This window comes from Gadus chalcogrammus, chromosome 16 (assembly GCF_026213295.1).
Source record: "Gadus chalcogrammus isolate NIFS_2021 chromosome 16, NIFS_Gcha_1.0, whole genome shotgun sequence".
Classification (NCBI taxonomy): Eukaryota; Metazoa; Chordata; class Actinopteri; order Gadiformes; family Gadidae; genus Gadus; species Gadus chalcogrammus.
The window spans coordinates 18,984,632-19,009,489 of NC_079427.1; the positions used below are offsets into that span (position 1 = coordinate 18,984,632).

A 24,858-nucleotide genomic window follows, 5' to 3' on the forward strand; every position below is an offset into this window, starting at 1 on the left:
CAATTAGTGAACATGTCTGGGCATGCAGGAGAAATCAATTCCAGGGGAAAGGCTGTGTGTGTGATAATGATTTCGCAAATGTTTTGTCATTTTTCTATTAAGGAATGGATTCGATCATCAAATTATGCTTTGTCTTATTTCAGCAAGTCAATCTGCGGTCTTGTGATACAATTATACATTTGCACTTTCATTTATTTTTATTTTTTAAGTAGGCCTAACACAGTATATGTGAACAAATGGCAGACCGCTCGTTCACGGACCTTAGTTGAATGTAGACCTACTAGTCCACATTCCCATAAAAAATACACCTTCTGTGATTAACCATATTAATTCAGTTGTCTTGGAGGTAGTCTGCGTGTAGTCGCTTTAAAAACAACATATATTTGAATGGCTTTGTCTCCATCTAGTGGTGAAACGGTGTCAGTTGTTCAGGCTTTTTATTTGCGTTTACCATGTTTTTTTTTTATGTTGTGACATTAAACCAGACGTCCTCTGTTACAGGCCTTTAGGTCTGTACGGTACCTTTGGTTGAACTGTCTACAATCCTGAGTAAAATAGGTATTTGGAATACAGTTTGTGCGCATCGTTTAAAGGCCAAGGCACCCGTAAAGCAACACCTTATCCTCCACTGGTCTCTGAATATTACAATATGAGCTGCAGCAGATCCCACACTGCCGCTGTGTTCTCTATCCCGCATCCGCCGTTACTACTGTTGCTTTAAGAGCCGTGAACCTCAACCTGCTGAAACTGCAGCAGACACACACACCGAGTTGAAGAGCGTTAAGGGACCACCCGTGGACAATTCATTTGTGGGGTGCGTTTCATGAATAGATAATCAAGTATGATTCATAATGATGATGATGATAATAATGGTGATGATGATATCGACTGTGTTTACGGTCATGTGAGGACACTGCTTTCTGCTGACAGGGTGCAATTGAAGCTACGCACTTGGTGGTGGGTGTGAGAGGGTCTCTCCGGGAAGAGGACAGAACAGAGATGCCGCACTGTGCGTGAGCGAGGATGCTGACGGCGGTCCCCCCCTGTAAGTAGACTTCTCTGATCACTGCGGCATCTTTGTCTGTGGCGAATTTGCACGCCCTGCGATGCTTTGACTTTGTTATATTGTGTATGACCCTTGATATCGTGTCTCATCATCAGCAATGTTGATGCGAAGCTCAGTGTATTGCAGCCTGCCGATTTGTCCTCAGATGACGGTCTTATGAAAAGTAATTGGTTTAGTAAGCGTTAGAGGACTTGTGACTTGATTGTGCTGTTGTATGATGTGCATTGCTAAAAGTCCTTGACTTTAATATGATGATGTCATTCTACTTGGTAGTGTAAAGTTGGCCTATCTGGATCAGATGAGTGCGCACACATAGGCTCATGTTACATAGGCCCATATAGAGAACACAATGAAACATACAATAACATGGCAATGGAAACCTATTGAACGGCATGGCTTAATATTCAACAAACACTTTTTTTGTGACAATTACATTTGATAACAAAGAAAACCATTCCTCAGTAAAGTTCACACAATTCTTCTTTCTTCAATACAGGTTAAAAGGGTTAGAGCTGCAGTCAGATAACTGCTGGAAAAAAAAACCTTTTTTGCTGCGATATTTCTAGAAATGTTGTAGATTTTGAAGGACGAAGCTGATTTGCGCAATGGTTTGCCTATGAGACTTCTCAACATGCGTCCAATCGTATTATGGGTTCTAGGACTACACGTCCCAGAGTTCATAGCCTCGCATCGTCCACCCAACCAGTGAGCGAGGAGCGAGCCCCTCTCTCTATCTCGCAGTGTAGTTCATAGTGACATAGACCGTTGCCTTATCGAATTAATACAATAAGACAATAAAGTCACTATTTCTCTCAAAAATGTGAACGACCACAATAATAGCGAGGCTAATCTAATACGCTCAACGTGTAGGAGGACCGTTGTGGTGTGCCGGGTCGGCTATCTGCTGGATACAAGGGATAACACTCTTAAAGAGGCTGAACAAAACAAGAGGAATGAAGCCAAGCAGCGTATTAACGCAGTAGTTATGGCTCGACCGGTGCTGCGCAGTAGACACTCCAACGCTTGTTGTTTACCCTGTTCATCCATTCCCAGGACAGCACCAGCAGTGTTTGAATGAAACGTGACGACTCTTTGATTCGCCACAGTGGTTCTCTGGGTGGAGTTGGCCTGCGCTCGGTGCAGGACAGAAGCGGTCCAATGACGCGGTACCCGGGGACATAGAGAAGAGTTAAGACATGGCCTGCTGTCCGGACCCCTGGTGAGTTAGGACTTGTGATCCACGGTGACTCAACGGAAGCATCATAAGCAAAGTAAATGCTTGGTCGGTCTAACCGTGAACGGTAAACAGTTCTCCATCCATCCGGACACCTGCTGTATGCGGGTAATGCTATTGCAATGTTGATGCTAGTAGGCTAGGTCGTGGAAAAAAAGCTTTAATAAGGCTATATTTCTATAGCATGTCTATAATATGTCTATAGCATGCCAGCACAACAGTTTTCCGTTTTGCGAACTGTATTCACTATGTAGGCCTATATGGTTCTTCGTAGATCCACACCTACCATGCCAGTGGTGGAGCCTTCTGGGGCGGTGGTCTGCCTAAAGTTATTACTCTTCAGCTCTAATGGTCTTGACAAAGTATCTGAGACATAAAGGGTGTTCCTGGAAGTAGAAGCAGATCCAGCCATTGAAAGAGATGGATACTATGGCAATCAATTGTTGTGTTGGAGGTAGATGCTTAATTAAAAAACTAAAATATATAGCCCAATACATAAACATGTATTGGGCTATATACATGGTTATATAGCCTATGCAACTAATGTGCCTAAGGTGCATTCTTAAAACTGCATCCAAACCTAACCCAAAATATATAATGTAAGCAATACTGGTGATGTAATTCATTTGACTGTTCATTTATATAAATCAAGGTAAGTGGTATAAGCAATATTCATTCATTACTATGTGATCTAGCTTTTTTTCTTCTATTTGATCTAGTGTATCATTTTGCAGACTTTTTCATCCAAAGCGACCTGCTGTGAATTGAGATACAAGTCTTTAAGCTTGCTAGGTATTTGCTCAAGAATCCCTCCAGATATGTCATGGACATAGGGGATAGAACCCAGTAGCTTTAGATCCCATTTATCTCAAAATTCTTAAGGGAGTTTTCTTTGCACGTGTGTGTGTTCCCAGGTGGCCCAGGGTGACAGTGCGTCATGAGTACATGGGATGCAGGTCCTACTGCCTGTCCCACTCCACATCTGTGGGAGATGTGAAGCAACGCCTCTATGAGGAGACCGACCTGCCTGTCACAGAGCAGCGGCTGGTTCACAACGGAAGAGCGGTAAGAAGTAGGAATTGGGTGTACTAAAGTGTCATTTAACCCCCCTATCAGCTTGAATTAAAAGTACATTTAAAAAAGGCGTTTTGGGCCGGGAGATCTTACGACGCAAGGCAACCCTGTGATACTTTTGTTTTTTAAGCTAGAGCTGTAATTGTGTATGAACGTTATAATGAGCGATATAAGATATTGTGTGGCCTATAAATGTGCCACACCGTTATAGGTGTTATAGGATACTCCTAAGTGTGTGAGAAGCTTAACCCTCTCGGACACGGACATCAAAATCCACAGCTGCCCGGACGGAGCTCCACACGTTTACACACACCTTGCGACCGGTGTCTCTAGTACGTTGTAAAGTCGAAGTGTCTTTTCAGAGACTCTGCACAAAAAAGGACACAACTGAAGTTCAGAGCAGAGGACAACATTAACAAACTTGTCGTCAGATACAAGTTTGTTACTAAAATCTTTAATTAATTTTTTTATTTTTTGTATTGGTATTTTACTAACAAAATTGTATCTATTACTTTGTTGAAGATCATATAAGACATATTACCCCGTCCAAAACACACACAAAATAGATTTTAGCTCTGCCCCTTCAAATAAAAACATAACCGTCTCCCCTTGCAATGCATTTCATTGAAATGTATTAAGCATCATTGTAATCCCTGTCTTTGGGACAAATCAGATTCCAACTTCTTGGGGGAAAAAATCCTTCCTACTGAGTTTATTAGCGTCTATTTTTAGACAGTTTGAGTTCCTAGTTTCCATAGTTTTTGTCTTCTACTATTATCCTCCATAATGTGCTCTTTGGTTCATCGCTTGGTCACGTGTATGTATTGGGATAGCTATACTGCACTGACGTCATGCCATAGCTCCATTTCTCCACTGCAATTTCTAGGTTTTAGAATTCAAGAGTGTAGACTGAAGGAATTGTATCCCAAGCTAAATGCCGCATTATGGGTTGTTGTTTTCATTTTGTGGCAAGATATTTAAATGGATCTCATGACACGGATTGTTGAATATCTTTAGTGTCCCATTCCACTCCCTTCATTACGGTTAATTCAATATTGAAGGAAATGTTGGGAACAAGACACCATGTTTGACTCTTTATCGGTCTGTGGGTATATGCTGTCTATGTCTACTTAACTATCGATCGAAAAAAGATTTCCACTGTATGTTTTGCTGTCAAGCTGTTCAGGAAACCAAACAATGTCTGTTTACTGTCACAATTTAATCTGCTGACCGAGGCAAAAAACAGACCTTAATTATGTTTTAAGAACTTATAATGAGGAACTTCCAAAGAGGAATAATGCTACATGAACGATACTTGTTGAAAAATGACATGTTTGGTTTTCTATTTTGGGCTATAACGGCAATACAAGTATTATACAATTAAATCCAGCCTTTGCTTCATCTGCTTGACTGTGCTTAAACTTGTTCTCAAGTTTTTTCTCCGTCAGAGCTATAGAGTGGATCTGTGGTTGCCTAGGCTGTCTATTTTGTGGTTGTTTATGTTATGGCCCTGATAGGACATGGACTGATCTCCGTGTCTCTGGGCTAGGCTGAAGGACACGAACAGGTGGCCCCTGCGGGCCGTAAGCCCTTCGTAACTCATGTTTGTAAAATTAGCAGCACACCACGCCTACACATTGCTTCTGAATGATCCTCTAAGCTCACAGGAACATAGCAGCAGACCTAGACCCCGGGGGAAAAATACCCACTACAACAGCCAGCCTTGTGATTCACCCGCTTAAAAAAGACCAGGACACAAGGACAGCCCAGCACTGTGCTGTCCTTTTTTCGAAATACAGGGAGAGAATCATGTTTTAGATGAACCACAAACCACCGCATTGATGGCTGTGTGTTGCAGTGAATCCCATAGAAATGTTATTTAAGAATGGAAGTGCACTTCAAATGCAGGGTGGCAGCGTGCCAGCATCTGTACTTAGCCCCGCAACGTGATGCTTTAGTGGACCCTGGACTGCAGTAACGAGCTGATCTGTTCCCCTTGTGTTTCAAACCCATTCCTCACTGTACAGAACAACAACTGAGTCGCAGCATGCTCTTAAGATATCTTAAATGCTTAATATCTTAATGGGGAAAAGGTCATATTGATTTATCACTGACAGATTGCATAACGCAAATCTTTTACAAATTACAAATGCTCACCTCACAATCAGTATACATTTGATCGCAGACGTAACCCAAAACACAAAAGATTTAAAGTGTCAAACATGTGTATAACATATGGGATCTGCATATGTCAATCAGTTCTGCAGATAGGCGAATGCATATCAAGTTCCACTGATAGTTAAACTAATGTTCAATCGAATCAAATTAAAATTATAAGATCTGTTTTGCCCAAATTATTGAATGCCATGTGGGCATCCATTTGAAAAGCATGACAATCATTATGATGATGAGAGGAACTTTTGTGCATGGGCCATTCTGCCAGCCAGCGCGTTCACTTGGCAGAAGTGCTGAGCGCAGAGGGTGACAGTGCAGATGAGAGGCTTTAATTTCTGAGAGCCAAAAACAAAAACACAGCAGCAGCAGCAAGGCCCGGTGCTGGTGCAGTCTAATGATGCTACTGTATCGACCCTATAAGAGAAACTTAACGTTATGTATCATTGTGTCTACATTTTATGTTAGTTTGGTTTGCTTGGATTGGTGTGTGTGTGTGTTTGTGCGAATTATGATGTGTTATATTTATTATTAGGGTCAATCCACTTTGGCAGCATATAAACAGTGATCTTATAGGTCAGTAGGAGGCCGGTACTGTTTCTGCTTGCACCATGAATCAAACAGATGTAGCCTCCTTTGGCGTTGCATCCATCTCCACCTCTTTGTTCTCCTCAGACTCAATTAACGTTTGGAGGAATTCTGAGTCCAGTTAGATAAGTTGGTCCTAATGGACCAGATTTGTAGGGGAGGAGCCATTGGCCACTACCAAATTGATGAGGGGTTGGAAGAGGCTATTTTACTAACTTCCTCAAAGCTTACATCCAGAAAGATCTAGAAGGCATTGTTTTTGTCTCTATGTTCCTCCTGTTCAGAGTCCAGAAGAGCCTGATACAGTGGATCGTCCACTGAGAGCATGGGCTCCCATATATTCTGATCCTCCAGAGTTGGTGCCGCATTATCCACGAAACTAGATATGTCAGTGGAGTACTTAGAGTCAAACAGAAAGCTTTAACATAGGTTGAGAGATATGTAGATGTTTCATAACTTCAGCAAAAAAAGCTTATCTTCTGAAATGTAATGTGTTGGATACTTCAATATGCCAATCTTCTAAAAATTTCATGCAATATTTCTGTTGCAAAGATAGGACAAATTTTAATTTCAGCAAAAAACAAAAAGGCAAGCCTTCTCCAAGTCAGGTGACTGAAAGGTGAGGGCTCCCCCTCCTTAAAAATAAATCAGGAAATAGATATAGGACGTTATGTTAGCAAACTCTATTCATAAAACATCCGATCCCTAAGTATGTAATTGTATATATGATGTGATAAAAGATGCCATCTGTAAACAAGTTTACCCCTCTCCCTCTCTCTTTCCCTCTCCTTCTCCTCTTTTTTGGTCTCATCTCTTGTTATAGTTGGATGATGGTATCCAGATTGGGACCCTTCTGCTACCTGGGAGTCCAGAAGTTTCCGTCACGCTAGAAGGAATGGGTCTGAAGGGAGGAGGTCCGTACCACACTCGGAACGTCGTCCTGCTCAGAAAGATGACTTGCTGCAATGCGATGCCTAACCTGCTAAGCTTGCTCTCTCTACAGGGAGGTTTGGCCAGACAACACCCCCACTGGTGGAATTCTTGAAAGACATCCTGAGAAGGTATCCAGAAGGTGGACAGATTCTTAAAGTGAGTATGAAGCACTAAATCATTTTTGAGTTAATCGTTTTGGAAATTATGTAGATTAACCAATTATTATATTGTTGTTTCTTTTTCTAAACACTAAGTCAATTGGAACCTTAAACAACAAGCACATGGTGTTCAACTCTGACCAGCTGTTTTGGTTGGAATTAATTTTCCTAGAGCAAAGGTCTATTTGTTCACATCTTGCATACAATGGTTTGTTAACACGTATAATTATAACAATATCCTTACCTACCAGATTACCAGAGCCTACCACAGAAGACACATCATCAGTTCACCAAATCCATTGCTACCATTTCAGCATGGTATGAACTGCCTGGTGTGAAGCTGTTCTTTGAATTCCTTAGGAATTGATTCAGAATGCAGAGGATGCTGGAGCAACAGAGGTCAAGTTCATGTTTGATGAGACAGAGTATGGAGTGGAATCACTGTGGTCACCTGATATGGCTCAATATCAAGGTATGCTATCAGTGTCATATAATCACAAGTGCATTTAAAAAATATGTATATTTTCAGAATGTGGCTTGTACTTACACTGTTATATTAATTGCAGGCCCAGCTTTGTATGTGTACAACGATGCAGTGTTTACGGGAGAAGATTGGAACGGAATTCAGGAGATTGCCAGAAGCAGGAAGAGAGAAGATCCATTGAAAGTAGGCCGATTTGGCATTGGCTTCAACTCCGTCTACCATATTACAGGTGAGAGTTGTACAGTCATGTAAATGTATGATCCAATGTTCATTCATATGCCTTCTTCTCAGTTAGTTTCCAATATCAACCTGTAGCAACTGAAGATTAACCAATTTCATACCTGGCATTGGTTATGATTAGATTATGCCATATTAATTAATACAGACAATAATTCAGATGGAAAATGTACGGAAGGTCATGGTATGGTACTATGGTATTGTTTTATATTTTCTCTCAATCTTTCAGATGTTCCCAGTATCTTCAGTAGCGAACAGATCGGCATGTTGGACCCACACCAGACCCTGTTCGGAGTGCATGAGTCAGGCCAGTGCTGGAATCTAAAGACAGACATTAAAGAGGTGACCGAACTCGCTGACCAGTTTGCACCTTACTTTGGAATATTCGGGAGCTCTGAGAAAGCCATCAAGGACGGCAGCTTTCCCGGAACACTCTTCCGCTTCCCGCTTCGCATGAAACCCTCGCAGCTCAGCAGTAACATCTACAACAAAGAGAAGATCCTTGAGCTCTTTGATTCCTTCAAAGCCGACGCAGACACCGTGCTGCTCTTCCTCAAGAGTGTCCAGAAGGTGTCTCTACACATCCGCGAGTCAGACGGCACGGAGCGAATGCTATTTCAGGTCACCGCCATGGAGAATGCGGATGATAAGTCAGAGAAGCCAAACTCCTTGAAGACGCTGAGCCAGGCCATAGACTGCTACAGCAATGGGGTGCCCAGCTCCACCATCACGTGTGCCACGTACCAGCTGAACATTGAAACGCAGGACGAGATGGTCAAGGAGACCCAGAGGACCACCTGGCTGGTCTGTAACGGGGTCGGGGGACGAGGGATGTCCACGGAGCTGGACTCTCTGGCAGAAGACCTGAAGTTCATCCCTGCCGTCGGCATCGCGCTGCCTCTGACCGTAATCAAGGAAGAGGAAGGGGCCTCCTCCGGTTTCGAAGGGCGAGCCTTCTGCTTCCTCCCTCTGCCCCCCGGGGAGGAGAGTGTGACCGGCCTGCCGGTGCACGTCAGCGGCTTCTTCGGCCTCACGGACAACCGTCGGAGCATCAAGTGGCGCGAGGTGGACCAGTGGAGGGACCCGGCAGCCCTGTGGAACGAGCTGCTCATCGTGAACATCATTCCCAGGGCTTACTTCACGCTCATCATGGAAGTCATTAGAAGGGTACAGATAAAGAAAGACCAAGACTTTCCCCTCTCCCCTAAAGAGACGTACCTAGCCTGGCCGGATCCCCACCGAGTCAAGGCCCGCTGGAAGCCCATCCTCCAGCCTTTGCTCCAGGAGCTGCTGCAGCAGCAGGTCATCTACTCCCTGAGTCAGAGCTGGATACGGGCAGACGAGGTTGTCTTCTCGGAGCTGGACTCAGGAAACAACGTCTCGGACGCGGTGATCAGCTACCTTCAGAGCACGGGAATGCAGGTGGCCGCGGTGCCCGCTGCCATCGATGCAGTGTTGGCTACACATGTGTCTCGTCCCAGCGAGGTGAGGAAGGTGAGCCCTCACTTGGTGAGGCAGGTGATCCGGAAGTCCAAACACAAAGGCCCAGCCCAGGAGAAGCTACTGCTTCTGGAGTTTGTGCTGAGTGACAGTTGCTACGGGGACCTCATTGGGCTGGAGCTACTCCCACTACAAGATGAGACGTTTGTGATGTTTTCCTCCTCCATCAGTGAAAAGGATGCAGTTTATGTTGCATCTGATGACTACCCCAGGTACACAAGTTATTACATGTTGTCAATGAATAATGTCAAATTAATTGAATAAAAAATTATCTACATTTAGGGATACATTCTTGGTTAATATATTCTGTACCAGACTGAATTTATGTAATTTAAACAAAAGAAAATATATTGCCTCAAATAAGAAATTAAATGGTCAAGAAAAACAAACAGATCTTCTTGATATCATCTGATAGGGCTAAAACTGTATTTTGAGAATAGCATTGTTTAAGAAATGTTATTGTTTGTATGTTAGGAACATAACATATAATATATTTGGTTATGTAATTTATATCTTAAAATTATTGCATATGTTTTTTGTTCTTTATTTTCAGAGCTCTGTTTCCAGGACTGGACAACCGATTTATCTTGGCGAGCATTAGTCCCACAGTAATGGACAGTCTGAAGAACGCAGCCAAAAGTAGAGGTAATGTTAAATATATCGCATCTCTATCATAATAACATAGGTCTCCTCGATAATGTGGATCCAAAGGGACTTCAGACCAAACAAGAAAACAAATAAATCCTCTAAAACCCTTCATTTTTAAAACCACACTCCACTTGACTCTCCTGCAGTGAGCCAAAACAAGTTAAATCTCTCTGTAAAAGTAAATAAGTTTGAGATGGTGAAGGCACACGGTAGATCAGCTGGCAAATCATCTACACTCATCTGTAATAATGCCAAAGAGGCTATACTGCCAGAGACAAAGGGACAAAATATGCGGAAATTAAACATCTATCTGGAGGTTTTGAGCTGCACCTAGTGTGTATCGACTTACTTAATAATATAAAGATGGAACATTTATAATATACGCTGTTAGTTAAAGTATACTCGACATATTCACTGATAGCATACGTAAATCATTACCAATTCTTCATTCAGATAATAAAATTTGGTTAATTTATAGTTATATTATCTTTATTAATAAAGTGCCAAAATACTAAAATAATGTTATTTGAATTACAGTGTCACAATATCTTTGGGGGTGTACTGGTAGGTATTCCAAGGTGTAAAGTGTCTAAAGAAAAAACAATGCAGTGTTTTAAAAATGGACACAATGGCAATCACATAATGAACAAAACAAACTGATTGGAGAAGCAAAGAAAATCTATTCTTAATTTTAACTTTTACTTACAACAGTAGTTTGACATGAAGGAACTCAGCATTCTTACCTCATTTTGATTTTCAAATTCAATGGAACAAGAAAACTGCATTGTTTTTTTGGTCTAAATGTCCTGTTTTCATGTTTGTTTTCATACGTAAAAGAAAACCTTGGATTTTTAAACCTGGACCTATTTTCTGATCTTTTTGGGTTGAAGCGACAAATGAGGACCAATTTTTTTGGAAATTGGTGAAGTATTGAGCGAGAATACTGCAAAAGTAATCTGAGAAAATGGGCAGCAATATCGTCCTATGGGCAGTAGTGCCTGTCAATGTTCATCCGCTAAAATCGATTGTTTTTGCCACTGACAGACAGATTATTTTCTATCATTATGGAAAGGATCCTGACAAAGAAATACAAGTATTCCTTAACCTTGATCTTGATCATGGTTTGTTTGTTATTGTGTCCCACCGTGTCTCACAAATTGAGTTGCTGCACTACGGAAAGCATGGTTTACTTTTTTGTAAAAGATTTGTGTGAAGGAGAGTTTAAATTGTATTGACAATAGGGAAATACCCTGCAACAACGAGGTTTCAGAGTGAGTCACTTGAGCGAGATTTGTTTGGACGCATAAGAAACAGACTGGGTTCAAGCAAAAGTTCAAGAAAAATATAATTTCTCTATAGGGATCCTCACATAATGATATAATATAATCTTTCAGTGACAAAAACAAGCACTTTTAAAAGACGTAGAGATTTCAAGGCATATCGTTTTCGAGTAAAATGCCTGCAGTGTTGTCGGTCAGACCAATCTCAAAAGAAATGTGTCCCTTGGACCCAAAATGATCGGAAAATAGGCTCCAGGTTGAAGAGTCTTAAGTTTTCATTTGATGTTCTTTAATAGCATTAGCATTAAAACAAAAATTACACTAACTTTTCAATAAATCTTTGAGTCAAATCAGTGTTGTTCTCAATGTTAAAGCATCCAAGCTAACACCAGGTTTTCTCTAACATCCAGGCAACCTTCTAACATAGGTCTTCACCAAATAGATGGAGTGTTAACAGCCCCAGTGTGACAATATTAACAACAAGCCTAACAGCATTCGTATGAGACGTGTATAATAACTGTTTTGTGTGTGCTACAATAATAGAGTTAAGAATCTGGCTGAGAGAGATTGTATTATTTAAAAAAAACATTTGTTTTATTTTTTAACAGGAAGGGCCTGCACTCAGGTAGCAGTGCTGACTCCTGAAAGATCGGCTCGACTCCTTAAGGAGATCCTGTCAAGAACATGGCCGACCAGAGACTTTGCGGTTAACTGGGAACCAGCTAACCCAGAGAAGAAGCATCCTTCGTTTTCTTGGCTAAAACTGGTTTGGAAGCATCTGTACATTCATTTTTCCGATGACCTAAGCATGTTTGAAGACATGCCTTTGATTCCAAATGTGCCACTGGAGGAAAGCAATGATAATGTGGAGCTCCTGCGACTGAAAATCCCATCCCCCATTATCCTCACAGATGAGGAGGGGGCCCTGCATTCTGAAAGCCTTCTTGAAATCATGAAAAAGCTTGGGGCAGTTGTGGTAAAAAAGATGGACCCATGCTTGCAACACCCCCTCCTAAAGAATTACATCCATCCATCAAAACCCAGTTACCTGCTTCAAATTATGGATAGATCTTCAATGAAGCGAGTGGCAAACCAAGTTTCTTCCTTCTCAGTCAAGGAAAAGGTTGCGCTTAGAGAATTTCTGGCAGGGCTTGCTGACATCACTGAGAAGGAAAGGTGCATGCTTATTGAACTGAGCATTTTTGAGAAGGTTGGGCCCTGCTCAGATAAAGGCACCCCGACATTTACATCACTGAGAGGAGCCAGGGCTTTACACCACACCGCCAAGTACCCACCAGATGTGAAGCTATCACTAAATGTTGTGAGCTGCAATGACGAGGCATCCATGCGCCTTGTCAAGATGGCCAAAATAGAGCAAGTGAAAACAAGTGATTTCTTCAGACTTGTTATTCAAGATATCGAGAAGGGAGTCTACTCTAAGGATGAAATTACTAAAATCATGCTCTGGGCACTTAAACATCTTTCCTTTCTTAAAAATGAAAACTCCTCTGTGATTGGATGGCTCTCAAATCTAAAATTCATGCATTCTTCTCTGGGAAAACCTATCTCGGCCACAGACCTCTTTGATCCTGAATTAGAGATTCTACAGAATCTGTTCTACATGGAGGAAAAAAGCAGGTTTCCCACAAGTACCTTCACAACCTCACCTGATATCCTCCATTCACTCCGACAGCTGGGACTGAAAAATGAAGTGCAGCTTACTGAAAAAGATGTTGTCCAAGTGGCAAAGAAGATAGAGGAGCTACAGGGAGGCAAAGAACCTGAGTGGGACTCTGTTGTGAAAAAAGCCCAAACCCTTCTGCAAATACTTAATAGACAAACTAAGTTGGTTAAGTCTACAGAAGCACAGACTACATTGCTGAAGCTAAAATGGGTTCCGGTCTGCAAAGAAAGACCACTGAATTACCCCAAATCTCTTGCTTGGATGGGAGACACAAGTCATATTGGACGTCTATCTGAAATGTGTGACATATCACATGCAGTTCTTGTGGGATCTTCAGTAGCACATGTTGAGCGCACATCTGCAGGTATGAAGAAAGCACTGAAGCTATGCATAGAACCTCAGGTCGACCAAGTCCTACAACATCTACAAGCTGTGAATGACTGGCATCAATCGCAAGCGTTCACAACAGAGGATTGGTATCAGTTCCAACAGATCCTGTTTGAGATCTACGGCTTCATGCAAGCTCACCTTGAGGATGCGAGAGAAGCAATGAAATCATTGCCTTTTGATTGGGTGTGGACAGGAAAAACCTTCTCATCACCTGGCCATACAGTCCTAAAGCCAATCCCTGACCTGGATTTGCAGCCTTACCTGTACTCATTACCAAAGACCATAAGGAAGTTTCACAAACTCTTCAAGTTCTGTGGCTCAGTTGAAGAGGTTGTGCCAAGCAATGTGTTTGAGGTCATCCGCACGGTCCAACAAAGGTGCCAAGAAGAGATGACCAAAGGAGAAAGCAAACATGATCTTTTGCTTTTAATAAACATTTTGAGGTGGCTGTACAGCAATCAGATACCGGTCAGCATCGACATGCATGTGCCAATTCTTTGTTACAAGGACCCAAGTAAACTGGCCATGAAGCCCATTCATGAATGCACCTACTGTGACATCAAAGTGGATGATTTGAATGACTTACTTGAAGATGCATCAGAGCCTATCATATTAGTGCATGATGACATTCCCATGAAGACGGCAGAGTGGTTAAAAGTACCATGTCTGAGCACAAGGTTGATCAATCCAGAGAACCTTGGCTTTGAGCAATCAGGTCAGCGTGAACCCCTTACGGTGCGAATAAAAAACATACTTGAGGAATACCCATCTGTAGCAGACATTTTCAAAGAGCTTCTCCAGAATGCTGATGACGCAAATGCAACAGAATGCAGTTTCCTGATTGACATGCGAAAGAACACTGACATCCGAGAGAACCTGTTGGACCCAGGTATGATCGCTTGCCACGGGCCCTCCTTGTGGTCCTTCAACAATTCTGTGTTCTCTGATACGGATTTCCTCAACATAACGAGGTTGGGTGGCTCAATGAAAAGATGTGAAGCAGATAAAGTGGGCAAATTTGGGTTGGGTTTCAATTCAGTGTATCACATTACTGATATCCCCATCATCATGAGCAGAGAATTCATGATCATGTTTGATCCAAATATCAACCACATTAGCAAACACATTACAGATAAGTCAAATCCTGGGATCAAAATCAATTGGAGTAAACAACAGAAAAGGTTGAGAAAATTCCCAAACCAATTCAAGCCATTCATCAATGTATTCAACTGTCAACTTCCACTGGCGCAGGAATCTCCATACAAATACGAAGGGACACTCTTTAGGCTCCCATTCAGGACAGAGCAGGAAGCTTCAGGAAGTGAAATCAGCACCATGTACTACAACACCACAGACATCTATTCACTTGTTGATGAGTTCAGCATATGCGGCCACCGTCTCATTTTGTTCACTCAGCATGTTGGAACAATGGTATTGAAATACCTGAAATACGAAGAGCCAAACCCTGCTTTGGCCCAAGATGTGGTCTGCATCAACAAAAGTGTGTGGTCATGCAAAGCCTCATATGGACCTCTGAGCATCTTGAAATCTGCTGCAAAAGTGATGAAGAAGGTAGCAGCCACCAACAGGGTCCCTGCCGATGTTCCCAAATCCGGGTGCATCATACGCATCATGGTGGAGGAGTTTCACAATGTCTTCAAGCGCATTGTAGATCTCCAGTCCCCGCTCTTCAGAGGCTCTGAGGAAGATCCAAACCAGTACTTTGAGATGGCTGCCAAAGGAATCCAAACCAGAAGACTCACAGATGAAATGCCCCAAAAGGCAGTGGACGTCACCAATTGGCTCATTTGTTCATGCATGGATTCAACTGAAGCACTGAAGTTTTCCCTGGGAGAGAGTGGGAAAAGACTCGGACTCGTTCCTTGCGGAGGGGTGGCTGTGCTACTTTCCGAGGAGGAGAATCGGAAATGGAAAGTCAAGATTCACGCAAACCCTGTGGGGGAGGTGTTTTGCTACCTACCCCTGAGGATCAAGACCGGCCTACCAGTCCACATCAATGGTTGCTTTGCTGTGACTTCGAACCGCAAAGAGATCTGGAAGACAGACACTAAAGGCCATTGGAATGCTGTGTTCATGAGACATGTGATTGTCCAGGCATACTTAGCATCACTCAGTATGCTACGGTCGATGGCAGAAAGCGGAGAACTGCTTGACTACAATTACTATGCAACGTGGCCTGATCCAAGTCTTGTGCATGATGACTTCACCCTAATCAGTCAGGGAGTCTACCAGGAAATCGCCAAAGGAGGTGAGAGTGATCTTGCAAGGATGTTTTCCGATGGAAAAAACTGGGTGTCGATTCAATACGTCAGGTTCCTTGATGACACATTACTTTGCAGACCAGAAATTGGACCAGCTGCATTCAAGATCTTCTTCAAATACCTCAAAATGAGTGGCTCCCAAAACCTCTGTGCGGTTGAATTGCCCGATTGGGTGAAGGAGGGTTTTGATGATGCAGGGTGCAAAGGAAAGTTGATGGAAAACACCCTCACAGAGAAGCAGTTCTTCCCTGAGGTATTTTTTCCAAATATCCAAGACATTGAAAAGGAGCTCAGAGATCCACTAATGCAATATGTACTGAATGAAAAACTGGATGAGTTTGCAGCCATTCTCAAAGTCACTCCATGCATTCCGTGCTCTGATGACTCCGAACAGTTAGTTTTGCCTTCAAGGCTCATCCACCCAGAGGGAAGGGTTGCTAAACTTTACAATAAAAGTGATGGAAGGTTTCCTGGAGGAACTTCAAGTGACTACCTGAACCCAGTGTGTTTAGTTAAGCTAGTGCAACTGGGCATGGTGAAGGATGATCTCTCATGGGAAGACTTGGTTGAACGTGCAGAGTCTGTGACTGATCTGAACGAAAATGACCATGTTGCTGCATGCTTCCGAAGCAGTATACTCCTGAGTCTCATAGATGAGAAGATGAAGATGAAAGACCCAAGAGCAGCTGAACTTTCAGAAAAGCTTCAGGGCATAACATTCCTTCCATTCCTTTCAAGACCTGCAGGGTTTTCACTACCATGGCATGGGAATAACTTCTCCTCAACAACTATGTTCTGTGCTAGAGATCTCTTCACTACTGAACATCAGGACACAGTATGTCTCATGAAGCCAATCCTTAATGAAAGCTCGCCATCTTTCAAAGGATGTGGCCCAATCTCCTTGGCTGTGAAAGACTTTCTTGGATTGATCAGAAAGCCCACCGTGGCCCTAGTTGTCAGTCAACTGAAAGAACTATCAAAGTCATTTGATGGTGTCACTCTGTATCAGGAAAACATAACCAATGCCTGTTACAAGTACCTACATGAGGAGATGCTACAGGAGGAAAATTCAAAGGAGCAAATAGTGGAGGATCTCAAAACATTCAATTCCATTCTGGTCGAGAACACATATGTTAATCCTTCCAAAGTTGCCTTCTCTCTGAATTTTGATGCAGCTCCATATCTGTATCAGCTTCCAAACAAGTACAGGAACAGCTGTCGTGAACTCTTTGAAAATGTTGGCGTTCATTCAAACTTCACAGTTGAGGACTTCTCTGCCGTCCTTGAACTAGTAAGGCAAGAATGTGGACGAAGGGCACTCAGTGAGGAAAACTTTCAGCTCTCTCGCAGAATCATTAGTGAAGGAATTTGGAGTTGGATCCGTGACAAAAGCCAAGAATTCTGCCAAACTAATTACAGCCAGATTCTTCTACCTGACTCTAATCTGACACTACAGACATCCAAATCCCTGTGCTATAACGACTGTCCATGGATTAAAGTCAGGGACACCACTGTGAAGTACTGTCATGGAGATATTCCGAGAGAAGTCGCTGTGAAATTAGGAGCAGTTCCCAAACGTCACAAGGCGTTGGAGAGGTATGCCTCTAATGTTTGTTTCACTGCACTTGGGAGTGAGTTTGGACAGAAAGAGAAGCTTACAACCAGGATTAAAAGTATACTCAATGCTTATCCATCAGAGAAGGAAATGCTCAAAGAACTTTTGCAAAATGCAGATGATGCAAAAGCAACTGAGATTTACTTCATCTTTGATCCAAGAACCCACCCAACAGATAGAATCTTTGACGACAAGTGGGTGCCAATGCAAGGCCCATCACTCTGTGTATTCAACAATCAACCTTTCACAGAGGATGATGTCAGAGGTATACAGAACCTTGGAAGAGGGACAAAAGAGGCCAATCCAGGTAAAACTGGACAGTATGGAATAGGATTCAATTCTGTCTATCATATCACAGACTGCCCCTCCTTCATCTCAAACAATGATATTCTCTGTATCTTTGATCCACATGCACAATTTTCACCTGGAGCAACATCTGCAAGTCCTGGAAGAATGTTCAGGGATTTGGACTCCGACTTCAGATCTCAATTTTCAGACGTCCTTGGTCTTTACCTTGGAGACCATTTTAAGTTGGAACGCAGCACAATGTTCCGCTTCCCCATACGCTCAAAAGAGATGGCAAAGTCATCTGAGATCAGCTCTGTTCCTGCGTCTGACAGAATGGTGCAAAACCTTTTGGACAAACTGAAAAGCGACGGTGCCGAGCTTCTGATGTTTCTGAACCACATGGAGAAAATATCGATCTGTGAAATCCAAAATTCAACGGGTGACCTCAAAGTTTTATACTCAGTTGCAGCTAAAATAACAGACGGCGATCGCCTAAAACGCAAACAGTTTCATGCCTCTGTCGTTGACAGTGTGACAAAAAAGAAGCCCCTTCCTGCTATTCCAGTACAACAGATCACCTACACAATGGATATAGAGGACACTGAAGGGAATTTGACAACATGGATGATCTGCAATCGCTCTGGGTTCCCAAACATGGAAAAGGTCTCAAAAAGTGTCATCTCAGCCCACAAAAATGAAGACGTAACACTATTTCCCCGTGGAGGTGTAGCTGCATGTGTGAGCCACAACTACAAAAAACCCCACAGAGCTTTCTGCTTTCTACCACTCTCACTAGAGACTGGATTACCGTTTCACGTCAATGGCCATTTTGCGTTAGACTCTGCGAGAAGAAACCTATGGAGGGATGACAATGGAGTAGGAGTAAGAAGTGACTGGAACAACAACCTGATGACATCCCTGATTGCACCTGCCTTTGTGGAACTGTTGGTCCAGCTAAAGCGCAGATACTTCCCAGGTCCTGACCCCACCATGACTGTCATTCAAGCAACACCAATTCATGTTGTAAAAGAAACATTGCGCAAATTCATGTACTTCTTTCCTGTCAACAGAGTAGACATACAACCAGATTGGTATTGTTTGGTCAAAGCACTCTACAACTGCATTCATGCTGACCTGAAACGTCTGCTTCCTGTGGTCAGAACCCCACATATGGACAATTCTGATATGCACTCAGTGATTTACATCTCATGGGTAAACATGTCCATTGCAAACAAAGGCAGGGCCTATTTTGACAACTTGCTCCAAGATGAGCTTCACCACATGAAAACTACAGAGTACAACATCTCTACAAGGAAATCTGTTGCTGAAAATGTGTATCGACTGAAGACATTACTCCTAGACATTGGCTTTCACCTGGTCCACAGTTGTGATGAGACTTCAGATCTTTACCTTTGTTTGGAAGATGCAGGAATTCCAGTGAGTTATGTGACTCCAGAGGATGTCCGGAACTTTCTCCACACATTCTCATCGCCAGACTCATCGTGCCAAATTGGGAAACTCCCATGTCGACTCCAGCAGTCCAACTACAAGCTTTTCCACAGTTTAAAACTTCTTGTGGACTACTGCTTCAAAGAGATTGAGGTGGACGGAATCCAAATCCAGGGATTGCCTCTTTTGTTAACTATGGACAACATGCTTCAGGTGTTTGACTCCAAGAGACCAAAGTTCTTGACAGGACATCATGAGCTGATTTCATCAAGGAAAGAAATGTTCATGAACACATTGTACATCAAGTATAGTGACCTCTTGTTGAAAGCTGGTGTGGCAAAGCCCTTTGATATCAGTAGTTTGTGTGACCTACTCTGCTCTGTACTTCCAAGAGAGTATCGCACACGGATCCCTGTGAAGTGGAGAGATGGATTTGCAAGTGAATCTTGGCTAAAAAGTGCATGGCACTTCATTAGCGAAAACATTGCTGTTAAGGAGGAACAGGCTGATAGCAAACCTAGTTTCGACAATGTTCTTGAAATACTAAAAGACTGGGCACTGTTGCCTGGCATCAAATTCATGGCAAGAGACAAACTTGTCATTCCAGAGCACGATGTGCTATTGCCCCTGAGTTTGATAAATGTCGCCATCTTTCCACATGGCCAAAATGACAAAGCCTTTCATACATTAATGAAAGGAGGCTGCATTCAGCTTGCAGTGAACAAAATCTGTGTCAAAGAGAACCCAATGATGCCTTTTCTGGCAAAGCACACAGCAAGCATTGATAACCCACCAAGCATTCTAAAAGCTGTAGAATACATGATTCAGACGTCAGCATTCAAACCGGCCAGCCTGAATGACAAGGACTTTGAGGCTCTTCTGTTGTATTTTAATTGCAACCTGGCTAACCTCACACCGGAGGATGTACAAAGTCTTAAACTCCTTCCATGTTTCAAATCAGTCAGTGGGAGACACATAAGCATCGCAAACTATGGGTCTTGCTATGTTTTAGGAAAAAACATACCAACCGCAGACATGGATAAATGGGCTCACACAACAGCATGCGCCTTTCTTGCAGACAATCCACAATTGAAGGAGCTGTACAGTTTCCTTGGATGTATCCCAATTGATGATTTGGAGGTTTACCTCAAACATCTCCTGCCGAAGTTTGAAAGTCTTACATATGAGGCAAAAATCGAACACATTGTTTATTTGAAGGAGAGACTCATGTCAATGGAGGAATCATGTGGAATCAAAGATCAGCTTTATGACAAGCTAGAGGGACTTGCTTTCATCTATGACTACACAAACAGACTCAAGACCACCAAAACATTTTATGACAAGACGATCCACGTGTTTGAAGTAATGCTCCCTACCAAGTCGTTCATCCCTAACGACTTCTTCAAGAAGGTTGAGCAAATAACAAAGCCCAAAAATGTGACAACATTTGTCACATCATGGATCACATTTCTCAGAAACATAGGACTCAAGCATGTTGTTTCTCAGCAACAAGTTCTCCAGTTTGCAAAAGAAGTCAGCATCAAAGCACAAACAGAAAATTGGACCAAAGAGAAGGTGCAAGTCATTGTCGATGCTCTCCTGAATCACATTTTCAACGACAGGACAGATCTGTTTGCTGGTTCTTTCCTCAAAGAGCTGTCGATGATTCAGTTTTTGTGTTCTGAAAGAGCTCCTGCAGAACTTATTTTTCTTCATTCACAATACCAAGACATGAGTGGCATGCTTCCTCTGATTCGATTCAGTGGATCTCAATTGAATCCCAAATTCAAACAAACGGATGTTATCCATTTGCTCTGGACATCTTGTCCAATTCTACCAGAAAAGGCCACACCATCAAGCATAAAGGACCAGGATGGCAGCACACTCACTGGACAAGAACAACTTGACCAAGTACTTACCATGTTAAATGTGAACTTGGATCCACCATTGGACAAGGTCATATGCAACTGCAAGAACATCTGCAACATTTCCAATCCAGATGATGACATGGTGAAAACAAGGAACAAAGTTTTACGGTCCACCTATGAATTTCTAAGCGGTGACAAGCGAGACTTCCGATACCAGCTTCGTGGGGTGTCGTTTGTTATGGTTGAAGATGGTTGGAAACTACTGAAACCTGAGGAGGTTGTCATCAATCTGGACAATGAATCTGACTTCAAGCCCTACTTATACAAACTACCATTAGAGCTTGGCACCTTTCATCAGCTGTTCAAGCTTCTGGGCACAGAAGATATTGTATCAACCAAACAGTATGTTGAAGTATTGTGCCGCATTCATAGAAATTCTGAGGGCAAGCAGCTTGATCCCAATGAGATGAGAACTGTGAAAAGGGCTGTCTCTGGACTGTTCAAAACTCTCCAAAATGATCCAGTGGAAATTCGCAAGGATCTGGACAGTCTCAAAGACATTACTTTTTATCTGCCAAGCCATGACGGCAGACTAGCAAAATCAAATAGTTTAGTATTTGATGATGCTCCACACTACAAGAGCAGAATCCAGGGTAATGTTGGTGTTCAAATGCTCGTAGATATGAGCCAGTGCTATCTAGGCAAAGATCATTCTTTCCATACAAAGCTGATCATGCTACTCCCGCAGAAGTTGAGGCCTAGACTTCTAAGCAGCATCCTCGAAGAGCAATTAGACGAAGATTCTCCTAAAATGTGCCAGTTTGGAGCCCTCTGTTCTCTCCAAGGTCGCCTACAGCTATTACTGTCCTCAGAGCAGTTCATTACGGGACTCATCAGAATCATGAAACATGAGAACGACAATACATTCCTTGTGAATGAGGAAAAAGCCATACGCCTCTGTAAAGCACTTTGCGAGGGACTGAAGGTCTCGTGTTTTGAGAAACTCCAAACAACATTACGAGTCAAAGGATGCAGCCCCATTCCACACAGCCGCAGTGAAACGCTCGCATTTCTGAAGAGATACGGGACATCTGTCATCCACCTCTATATCCAACACTCAGACAGTAAGGACATCAATTTTCTCTTGGCATTGGCCATGACACTGAAATCAGCCACAGACAATTTGATATCCGACACGTCTTATCTGATCGCAATGCTAGGTTGCAACGACATTTATAGAATCACAGAGAAGTTGGATAATCTTGGTGTAAAGTATGATTCAACAGAACCCTCCAAACTGGAGCTGCCCCTCCCTGGAACACCCATACCAGCTGAGATACATCACATACTCCTGATGGACCCCATGAATGTGTTTTATCCAGGGGAGTATGTAGGGTACTTGGTAGACTCCGAGGGGGGAGACATCTATGGGTCCTACCAGCCAACATACACGTATGCCATCATTGTTCAAGAAGTGGAAAAAGGTGAAGATGATAGCTCGAAATGTTTCCAGATTGACATTGGCTATAGCGAGTACAAAGTTGTGAGTTCCCTCGACTTGTACAAATTCTCCAGACATGATGACAGTTCTCAGGTAAAAGACAGCGGTGCTCCGTCAACTCCAACAAGCCCAAGTCGTTCAGCGAGTCCCCGAATGACACCACCTCTGTTTCCTGGAAAGGAAAATCAGAGACCCAGTGCGCAAAAGCATTCCCCTAAAAAGATCAAGATTCACACGTTGCCTGAAATTCTGAAAGAAGTGACCTTAGTAGTGGAGCAAGCTTGGAAGCTTCCGGAGACGGAAAGGAAGAAAATGATAAGACGATTGTATCTCAAGTGGCATCCAGACAAAAACGCAGAGAATCTTGACATCGCCACAGAGGTGTTCAAGCACTTACAGAGCGAGATCACCAGGATGGAAAAGCAATCTTTAAGTGATCAGCAAAACACAGAAAGGACCTCCAGGAGGCCCTTCTCTACCTCGTCTACACGCTTCCAGTCAGAAAAGTTCTCGTTCCAAAGATTCTACACCTCATGGAACCAGGAGGCAGGCAGCCATAAGTCAGAGAGGCAACAATTCAGAGATCATTATCCAACCAGCTTCGCAGGTTCATCGCATTCAAATCGCTTCTTTGTGCCCCCAACATTCAAGTCAGTCGGAAACCCTGTAGAAGCCCGCAGGTGGCTGAGGCAAGCAAGGGCAAACTTTTCCGCAGCCAGGAATGACCTTCATAAGAACGCCAATGAGTGGGTGTGCTTCAAATGCTACCTGGCTACAAAACTAGCACTGATAGCAGCTGACTATGCGGTTAGAGGAAAGTCAGACAAAGATGTGAAACCAACCTCTCTGGCACAGAAGGTGGAAGAGTACAACCCCAACTTAACTGGTCTTACCAACGATGTTCAAATCCTTGAGGGATATGGTGTAGACAGTCTCAGAACCCGCTATCCCGACCTGCTGCCCTTCCCACAGATTCCCAACGACAGATTCACCTCGGAGGTAGCAATGAGAGTGATGGAGTGCACTGCACGGATTATCATTAAACTTGAAACTTTTGTCCAGCAAAAAATATAAAGTGGGCGCTATACCGCTGTTAAAAATACAGGGATGGAAAGTTATGGAGGCATTATGCATTTAACCTCTCGTAAAGGGTAGATCAGAGATTGTGTACAATACAGAGTACCTTCTTTATTTTGAGGCAAATTCAAGTATCCCAGCTGGCAGCTTAAGATACATATGCAGTGGCTGAACGGCGATAAGGTTGGGGCCTATGCACAATGTATAAATGTATGGCTGCTGAAATCATATGAAGAAGCCGTCTCATGTTATGTGTTGCTGTAGTCTGTGAATTTATAAACCTGCAATCTGCAAATGCTGTACATATACCTGTGCTGAGCAATATATTTGTTTACCTAAGTCCCAATGTCGGATATCTTTGATCTCAGTTTGAGGGCATTTTGCTGCTTTTTTTGTACTTTAGTTTTTATAAAAGTATATTTTACCTCCCAGATGACCCTTGACTCTATTTACAGTTGTAAAAAGAAAATGCGACAAAGCTATTGCTTCTCTATAAAGATCAAGAATTGCCACTATAAGGGTTAGGATTGTGTAAATGTCAAAACACTTGTTTGTATATTTACCTTTTAATTATTTAATATTTTGATGGTTGATTTCCTATCATCACTGTAAACATTGTAAATGTTTTCTGTAACATAGCCTACTGCTTGTTAATTGACAAAGCACTTTTACTAGCCCTGTTTAGCATTTGTATCACCCTGGCAACCAGCGAGAATTCAACTGCAAAAAGTTGCCTTTTCATCAAGTCCAAATTGTTTGTTATGTTAGAGGATCATATATTGAGCTGTATTTATAATACATGTATCATTTCATCCATGGTCGAAGAACTGTTCTCCCCCAAGGAGGCCATTGTGTTATTATGTTTTCCCCCATAGTTTAGAGAAGTCAGATTTTGTATTAGCGACCCCCAGTAAATACCAATTGTGTGGCCAGAAAAAAAACATAGAATAGCTGTACAACAGCTGAATATTACGATACATGCACGTAAGATTGAAATTTCCACTGGTGCAATGACTTTTGGGTACATTCATTGGTTTAGTTTTGCCAACACATAATCATATTTCTGTTGTCGGGCCTTTAATGACTTCAATCCTCATGAAATTGTAAAATTAATTTTTTACTGTTTTACTATTGATGTTTTTCAAGGCTACAAAAACCTGTGGCAACTCAAATCATTTCTGAAAATGCTGTGCTTGTGGTCTCAATAAATACAACTACTCTGATGTGACTCTCAGAGGAAGTATCCTTGAAGACCCGTTAAACTAAAATAAGCAATGGAAAACATTGTATGTCATTTGCTGATTTACACTGTGCCATAATTAATAAATCC

General features: G+C 42.5%; 1 protein-coding gene across 4 annotated transcripts; it reads left to right on the forward strand.

The window, feature by feature from the left end:
- Positions 1-712: 712 nt before the first annotated feature.
- sacs (sacsin molecular chaperone) lies at positions 713-24,858 on the forward strand. 4 transcript variants are annotated; one of them, XM_056611056.1, is made up of 12 exons: positions 713-814; positions 931-1,045; positions 2,120-2,285; positions 3,215-3,365; positions 6,958-7,048; positions 7,138-7,223; positions 7,586-7,697; positions 7,792-7,938; positions 8,176-9,658; positions 10,000-10,091; positions 10,632-10,658; positions 11,983-24,858. In XM_056611056.1, the coding sequence occupies exons 3-12, from the start codon at positions 2,263-2,265 to the stop codon at positions 23,523-23,525; spliced, it is 13,755 nt and encodes a 4,584-aa protein (XP_056467031.1). In that variant the 5' UTR covers positions 713-814; positions 931-1,045; positions 2,120-2,262; the 3' UTR covers positions 23,526-24,858. The 4 variants fall into 4 exon arrangements, with proteins under 4 accessions (XP_056467031.1, XP_056467032.1, XP_056467033.1 ...); XM_056611057.1 differs by having other exon boundaries at positions 2,173-2,285; XM_056611058.1 differs by lacking the exons at positions 713-814; positions 931-1,045; positions 10,632-10,658 and having other exon boundaries at positions 1,056-2,285.

Coding starts and splice junctions, on each gene's coding strand:
- sacs (XM_056611056.1), top strand. CDS start 2,263: ATGGCCTGCTGTCCGGACCCCTG. Junction 10,092..10,631: donor GAACGCAGCCAAAAGTAGAG/GTAATGTTAAAT, acceptor TTTGAATTACAG/TGTCACAATATCTTTGGGGG. Junction 10,659..11,982: donor ATATCTTTGGGGGTGTACTG/GTAGGTATTCCA, acceptor ATTTTTTAACAG/GAAGGGCCTGCACTCAGGTA.